An 8839-nucleotide genomic window follows, 5' to 3' on the forward strand; every position below is an offset into this window, starting at 1 on the left:
TGCTGAACCAGGTCTCGCACGAGAACAACGTAACAGTCGAGACGGTGCACATTCAGAACTCTCTGCCCGACTTGGACTCGAAGAAGCTCATCTCCGAGGCGAATAAAACCTTGTCGAATTTGTTATTAGACGGCGAATGCCAGAACGAGATCTCCGAGCAGACCGACTCGGGAATCTGCACGGTTATCTCGTCGGAGAATACCAGTTTGTACGATAAGAGTCCCGAGGAGAAGAAGACGTTCGCCAATGAGATTCAACAGGACGAACCGGGCCTGGACGACGAGGACACGCAAGAGAACACCAGTTATTCCTGCTCTAATCTGAACTCACCGAAGAGAAAGAGTTCCACGATATCGGACAACTCGTGCGTTTGCAGCTTGCGCAGCGTGAAGACGGTGGCCTCGTTGGATCACTCGATCGAAGTGCATAACCTGCACGCGGCCAACACCGAGGCCGCCAAGAACATTCCACGAATATCGTCGAACTTTGACGGGACGAACGAGGAATTCGTCGGAGTCGCCTACGGGAACGGGCACATCTCTGTCTGCGACTCGAACCAGTCCAGCTTTCAGATCAACTACTCCGAGAACTGGGAGAACCTGAATTTGAGCATCGACGCGTCTACTTCGAGAAAGGAATTCTGGAGCGACCTGAAATGCGAGAACTGCCCGTCTACGTCGCAGAACATCGAGAAGATCGGCACGAAGATCGAGCAGTACGCGCAGGACAAGATCACCACGTCTAGGAAGATGAGGGACGAGAAGCAGAAACGGCGGCATCAGCGTAAACACGAACGAAATGGGCAGAAGCTTCATCACGGGATGCAGGAGAGTAGGATGCAGAATTTCCAGAACGTTCGATCGTCTGCGAGCACGGAGAGTTCGAGATCCAACTCGACGGACCGCTGCTTGAACCCCAGATTGATCAGTTACGGGGCCAGTCTGCACCCCAGTCAGAACACCAGACAGATGCCTAATTTTGGGAGCCATAGTCCTCATGCCAGTCCTAGACTGCAGCACTTCGAGACTCGTAGTACACCTGGTTCTGGTCAGAGGACCTCTAGCATCGCTTCTAGAACTCAGCGAAACCTGTCCCCGCAGAATAGGAAGCTTCTAGATCATAGGAGGTCTAGGTCTGAGCAGATTAGTAGGATGAAGAGGAGGGACGTCGATAAGAGGGAGAAATACGAAAGGGCCAATCCCAGGTCCGAGCAGACTAAGAGAAAATTGGGAAACAGAAGTCCCAATGAACTGATGAACGATGGTTTGGGACCAAGAACGGACAAAAGCGGTCTGGCCAACGAGCCAGCCTCGCCAGTCACGACACAGACCGTGTCGTACGGAATGCAAAAAGACAATAACTCGCAGAGGGCCACGCGAGCTGTGAGGCTGGTGAACGCATCCACGGTTCAAGGAACGCAGTCGTTCGGCTCGGATCACGTATTGGTTCATAAGCCAGATGTTGGATCCAGTTCGAGCTTCTCGAGTTACTGCGACTCGAGTTCCGAGACCAGCGAATTTCAAAGCGACTGTCAGGACGACGAAGAGATAGCATTGGCCATGCAAGCTGCTGAGATCGCGAATAGGAACCAGATTCGTGCGAAATTCCGGTAAAATATATTTTCTCGGGTCATTAACCTCTTGCTGTCAGACTTCCAGTATTATTGACACCGTGTCTGTCAGGAAACAAGTTCACTGACACTAGAACTACCGATCTTTAACGAGTATCTAGACATAGCAGACATAGATAAGAATAATTTAAGTGGTACCATGAAGTAAAAAAGGAAAATTCTGAGACCAATTCTATCTTTTTGACATTGGATTGGTAAATCTAGTGTTACGAATATTTATTCTGTCTATGAAATTCTTAAAATCTTGACACGTTGGCTGTCAATTCAACTGTATTGGTCACCCGTGAACAGAGCTTGTTTTCTCAATGGAATCATAGTGATCGCAGCAAGTGGTGAATGATCGAAATAAATTAACGAATATCGTTAACTGAAAAATTTGTTAACGAAGTGCATAGCTAGCCTAATTCTTGCCTAATTCTTTGATATTTTATTCTTGCAGGTCGTCTGAGGATCTCGTGCACCGTTTGTTTGTTTGTATAGCCGGTGTGGCGGACCAGTTGCAGACGAACTTTGCCTCGGATCTACGCAATATTTTGAAGTGTGTGTTCCTGATGAACAGTAGTCAAACCGTGGAAGACGGTGAGATGAAGGATGAAAGTTTGGTATCAGAGAATGCCGTGACGAGTCCGTCAAACGATACGGCCACCAATCATGACCGACAGGATTTGCTGCAGGAATACGAGGACGATTTGGAGGAGACTACCGCGACCACAGATCATAATATCAGTACGTATCTCCTCTTTTATCTCGGCTCTATGCAAGCTGTACAGGTATACTGCGATAAAGTTTTATGTGCCGGGACATGTCCTAACTATAAATGGATGATGATTGAATCTGTTAGATTATCCTGGAAGTAGATGACGAGTAATAAAATCCCACGACATGTTTTATTAATGTCGAATTATCAAAGGTACATGTAACGCAACATGGAATAAAATATTTATACCCGGTTATTAGATGGTAATGTTTTATTAATCTGCAAAGCAGTACTTGGTAATTTCAAAGCAAATTATGCACCGGTGTATGATTATACGAGGATTATTGTTGAAATATACAGAAATTATTGTTCTCTGTTTTTACTGTTACTTTCGATGGTATTAATTTCAGAGAAAGCTTACCGATACACGCTCTCTTTCTCAGAAGAATCTTAAAACAATAGAACTGTCTGCAACACTGTAGAATAAGAGATCACACGAGATGTTCGCATTCAAAAAAATAATCTCGAGAGTCTAATTAATTTTAAATACACTACAGTATGAACAGCTCGCTTATTATAATAATCTCGAATTTTTAATCGGAAATGACGAATCTCATTTTAGAAATTTCTAAATCCTCCTCCCCTAGGTACTTCTTATATTGCACATCCACATATTTGTTGAAAACCTCAAAGAATTATTCATTTAATAATTATCTTCAATCTGTAAACAAGTCCAAAGAACAAGAATTCCATACCTCATGGATCCAAAAAATATTTCTTATTAATCCTTCACAAACCCAAAAGTATCCAAGGCTTCTATTGATTCATACTCTTAACATTAAAACTACCAAAGGAGTCAAAGTCACTCGTTTTAGATATTTTAAATTTACATTTTCTTAAAAGATACAACTACTTGGAATAAAATTAATTTTGACTTTTATTCGGCTAGAAATGTGATTATATATAGGGTGGACCATCTAACATGACCACATCAATTACTTACAATTGTTCAGTTATTAGAACATTAATTAACAATTATTTTGCTATGAATAGAATATTGTAAAAATTGATTTTGGTTGAATTAACTATGTAATAAAATAATGAAAACAAAGTGGTCATGTTAGGTAGTTCATCCTATACCTATCCTTTACCTATCCTGTATACCTAACCTAACCTGTCCATCCTGTATCTATTTATCTTCATCGTATCACCTCAATTATTGTCATTTGCATATAGGTGGGTAATTCTAGTGATAATGAACCAAGTGTCCCCACCTAATCCTCGACGCCTGCTCAGTTTCACGTTCAAGTGCTATACAATAGAACAGTAATAGATGAACCACGTGACATTATCACACACAGTGGCCAAAAAAGGTATTAGCACACCACAGTAGAAGAAAATTAACCTAATTAGCAGAGTCTAATTTGGATGAAACTCCATGAGTATGTACATATATCATAACAGATTATACACGCAATAATTGCTTCTTTCACGTAACATCACTCTAAGTAGATGAAATCGGTAATTGAATTTTCAGTATTCTTTTTGTTTTTCTTTTCTAAAATTGAATTTCTAATTCTCTATCACCGTATGCTGACGAAGATTGTAGGATGAAAAAATACTGGAATTTTGAGAGTCCATTTGGCATCCTTAACCTATTGCATTACAGTAACGAGCCTAACTTCTCACGAGTCTTCTTCGAGTATTAAAATTATTTGCCACACTCGCCCTACAACAAAAATTACATTTAATATTTGTTTAAATGCAGAAAATTGGGAGAAATCCTAAAATTTTGTAAAATTTTATCACGAATGAAACTAGAATTAAATACTTCTCCGAAACCTAATTTTTCACAATTAGATCATGCTGTAAGGGTAAAATGATTAAAAGGATTTCCCGGCCATAAGAACACTTTACCTGTGTGAGTCACGTATGCGTGAGTTTTACTGTCAACACTCTTCAACGCGATGTTATCGATGACGTGTCCGACTGCTGCAGAATTGACCGTGTTAGGTATAGTCCTCTTCATTTGTAATTGGTCTTCCAGCGAGTTCAGATCGCACTGTGCAGTGAAATTCTTTGTGATATATTTCACGGTATAATGTAACCTCTTGTCCCACGACTCAAGTTCCGATGACACGTGTCATAATCAACGGCACAGTTGGTCACACGTCGAGCCATTTCGTCCGAACATGGCGAGGAATAACACGTAACTGAAACAGAAAGACATCTGACTTGTAGTGTTTACGTTGGACTCTAAATACGCCTTTCATCCGTGGACACTCATGTTTGGCTCGATTTTCTTACGAGTCCCACACGGTATCGTAGGCGAAGGTATTATAAATTTATTAATAATTTAAACATTAACATCATTTAAACATCCGAAACATTCCATCCGGCGGTGGAATGTGGAGGATTTATACACTGATTACTTATCAAGTTGCGATAATAACAGCGACGAAACGACAGATGGTGATGAATACATTAAATAAATATTAACACCTCGTTTAACTATTCAATCGTAATACAAAGTACAATTATATTGACAGTTTGAAGGTTGCCTATTGACGATTTAACCTATTCGCTGTCAACTACGAGATATCTCCTAAATCGATTGAAATTGGCCACGGAATAAGTTCATAACTGGTTAAGTTAGGAATTATTTGAAAAGAACGATCATTTTATTTTCAAATTACTGTAGATGCCATGTTAGTATTATATCCGCAACTATACTCCGTTCAACGAGAATTAGCAGGAAAGATAAACAGGAAGTTCACGTGATCGACGTTACGATTGCAGATAAATGGCTGCTGAATGTCGATGTTCAAGGACGTTTTGTAGCAACCCCTAGAAAAGGGGAGGATGATGCATATATACTAAGGTAGACATACGGCCATCCCTACTGTGTAGGGATCTGGATATTACGTTTTGACACTGTTCTGATCACGTGCAGCTGTTCCTATTTCCTGCCAATTCTTTTTGAACTGAGTATAAATATTAGACTTTGAAATTCCACAGTTCCTTTGACACTAGAACTACCTATCTTTAATGGGTATCTGAACATAGATAATAGTATCTATGTATCATATCAGGCATAGATAATAGTATCTATGTATCATATCAGGCATAGATAATAGTATCTATGTATCATATCAGGCATAGATAATAGTATCTATGTATCATATCAGGCATAGATAATAGTATCTATGTATCATATCAGGCATAGATAATAGTAATTTTACGATGAAGATAAGTAAATAATTAGTTACAGTTCTCTCTCAATACGAGTCGAAATTACTGCTTTAAAAGCAGGTATATGTATAAGTTGCTAGGGTTTGACAGTGAGTGCAAGAGAACATTTGGGCTTACCTGGTTGATAGTAGATAATAAACAGTAGTCTCGGGTTCAGATCGAATGGTCAGGGTGACGCCTGGAGTGCATATAGGAGAATAAGTGACCGTGTGCAAAAATTCTATGGAGGGGATGTTTACGAGTGATCGAGAAAGAAAGCCTGCGTGTGAAAGAAGACAGACTGCTGGGTTCAAATAAGGGTGCAACGGCTGTCTCGAGACAGTCCGTTACGCAGTTTTTATCGAGAGTTAAGTGTCAGTCAGTTGCGTAATCATACATCAGTTATCAGTTTAGTCTTTTAGTCTATACTTTACTTCTAGTCTCATTCAGAGACTAGTTAAAATAACGTCTCTTATATTTGCTAATGAAACAGCATCCCTACATAAGTTTACCCTAATTGCAAAAAGGAAAATTCCGAGAACAGTCTTTTCGCCTGGATTGGCAGTTCTAGTGTAAAAATAAAATCTTGGTGCCCAGAACAAGACGTTTTAAATTTCCCTGACAGCGAGTGGGTTTAATTTTGTTCGCTTCAACAATGTCGTCAGGTAAAGCGTTGAAATCGAAGCTTGCTAGTTAGACGAATTTATTTGTAACGTGTTCTAACATCTTCACCCCATGTGCATTGTCTGACAGAGGAATACCTGTTTACAGCGTCCGCCATAACCGAGCGTGGCGAGGAGTGCGTGGAAAGGGCGCCGGCCTGGGTCCCGGACAACGACGCGCCCCGTTGCATGGCCTGCCAGGCTGGGTTCACGGTGGTGAGGCGCAGACACCATTGCAGGAACTGCGGCAAGGTGTTCTGCGGCCGTTGCAGCAGCAACAACGTTCCCCTGCCCCGTTACGGGCACACGAAGCCCGTGAGGGTATGCAACAGGTGTTTTCTCTATCAGGTGACGCCTTTCACGGTGACCCCGGTGACGCCGGCGAGCTGAACTTTGCCGGGTCCAGGCGTACGACGAGAGAGTTTCTAGGGAATAAATGGTTTGCTTCGTTCTCCAGAAGATGGAGCCGTGTTCGCGCGCCCGCGGATCGTTGTATCCGGTCTCCCTTTTTTCTTCTAACTATAACGACCGTAAATGGTTTTTCTTTCGAGGTTTGTCTCTTAGGGTAAACGTTACAGACACGAGCATCAATATATAGACGTATATCTATATACATATAATATATTATATACGTATACGTACACACGCGTACACGGAGTATGTTTAACGAGTGTTTTCGTTGGTGGTGTGTCCTTTCGATTTTCATTCGGTTTCAGCCATTCTAGTGGAACTGTATTTTCGGATGTCACGAGTGTATTTGATAGTGTTCGAATTTTTATCGCGAAAGAGATAATGTAAAGTTGTTATTTTTGGCGGGTTAAATTTAAATTCTCATTTTCGTTATTTTGTTTGGTATTTTGCTTTTTCATTTACTATGTTGTTTCTTCTCTTGATCTCTTCGTCAGGACGGTGTAATTGTTGGTTAAATTGCGAAGGGTGCAGTTTCGTTTCACGAATTACGCGTGTTCGTGGAAAACTGATTAGAACGGATGAAGATCGAAGGTACATGACCACTACTCGTTCTTTGCGTTATTTGTATACTTACGTGCACTTAAAATCGTAAAGTTTAGAGTATATATCGGCGCCGATCGCTAATATTTTTACACGTCGTGATCGAACGTTTTTAAAGGAGCTAATTTCCAAAAGCAGTTGTACCATAATGTAATCTTACTTGCGCGCTTAGGCGATAAGGCGTTGAGAAACGAACGAAAGAAACGAAAAAGAAAAAAAAAAAAATGAAAAAAGATTCGCAGTTGTTGCTTTCTATTTAGGACACGTGCGATTATATTATACAAAGTATTCCTTGTATATCGTCTCTGTTCCCATTTTACTTTTCATTTCTCTTCGTCCACGTTCCGTTTTGAATTTTTATCTTCTTCCGTTAGGAGTGTTCATTTAACGATTATGACAAATATATACCTGTATATGCAGTCGAATTCCTCATTTTCTCGTGTCATGCTTTACTCTCGTGAGAATCGTTTGTTTTCTTTTCTACCGGACAGCTCGTTGTAAAATGTCAGATATAACTTCAAATTTTGGTTCATTGCGAGAAAAAAAAAGAAAAAAAAAAGAAAAAATGATGCGAAATATCGTGTATAAATATTTTTGCTTAAACCTATGGGAATTACAGGCTTTCGGGAATTTTTGTATCGTAAAATACATATTTTTGTCTCGTGTATAATGATATTAAACGTGTAATGATAATTAATAAATAATTAAGGTACGAAGAATTTTTTGAAATAAAATATTAACGCGATACATTGGGAATTTGGAAACCACGTTGAATTCTAAGGAAAATTTTATGAGTTCATCGTCGTCTTTATATCTGGAATTTTCCTGAAGCGAAGTTATGTCTGCATTTTATGGCACATCTCGTATAATCATAGTGTAGTTCGTATTCTCGACTGGATTGAATTAAATCGCTTTGTAAAAAGGAAGAAAATTATTGTCAGAGTCATCTGTAGACTATACTGGATGCGGCGAGTTTCATGGTACAAGTGAGAACAGAGTGATTCATAGTGTAAGAATTTGTTGAAATTTTGAAATAAACTTTGTTACGAGAGATGCGGTGTCCATTTTATTTAAAATCTATGAGTAACGGGAAAAGTATTTAAGAGAAAATTTGCAAACGAGAAACGCAATACTGTGTAATAGATTACGTAATTAAATTGTACGGTATTAAGAGTAGACATTTGAAACTTAATTTAAAAAATATAATAAAAATCTCAAGATTCGATATTGCGACATATATACTGTTTAACGTGCATAACGATATTTAGTTATTTTCTCATGTTATCACGTTATTTAATATTCACAAACAAGTGTAACGAAGAGAACAATTAAAAAGAGAAAGAAGATGAGAGTATTTTATAAAATATTCAGAAACTTTATAATCGAAAATCAAAATCTATTTCAAAATTGCGTTTAATCTCTATGCAAAGAATCATTCAATTTCAACATTTGGACCTACAAAGAGAGAAAAGAAAAAGAAAATGGAGAAAAGATCGCTGCAGCCTGTATAGTCGTGAAAGATAAAGAATATTTCGGTATTGCATTGTAAAATAGAGATGTTTGTATTTATACACATACATATATACACATATATGTATTTAATTTTGG

General features: G+C 39.3%; 1 protein-coding gene across 1 annotated transcript in view; it reads left to right on the forward strand.

Moving 5' to 3' along the window:
• The window catches only part of LOC108555219 (lateral signaling target protein 2 homolog), a 53875-nt gene extending 46270 nt beyond the window's left edge, over positions 1 to 7605 (forward strand). The window contains exons 4-6 of the mRNA XM_017910769.1: positions 12 to 1609; positions 2070 to 2356; positions 6330 to 7605. Of these exons, the coding sequence (XP_017766258.1) occupies positions 12 to 1609; positions 2070 to 2356; positions 6330 to 6610 (2166 nt within the window). The 3' untranslated portion in view covers positions 6611 to 7605. The remainder of the gene's footprint in view (positions 1 to 11; positions 1610 to 2069; positions 2357 to 6329) is intronic.
• The last annotated feature ends 1234 nt before the right edge of the window (positions 7606 to 8839 follow it).

This window comes from Eufriesea mexicana, unplaced genomic scaffold, assembly GCF_001483705.2.
Source record: "Eufriesea mexicana isolate 0111107269 unplaced genomic scaffold, ASM148370v2 scaffold172, whole genome shotgun sequence".
In the NCBI taxonomy this organism is placed as follows: domain Eukaryota; kingdom Metazoa; phylum Arthropoda; class Insecta; order Hymenoptera; family Apidae; genus Eufriesea; species Eufriesea mexicana.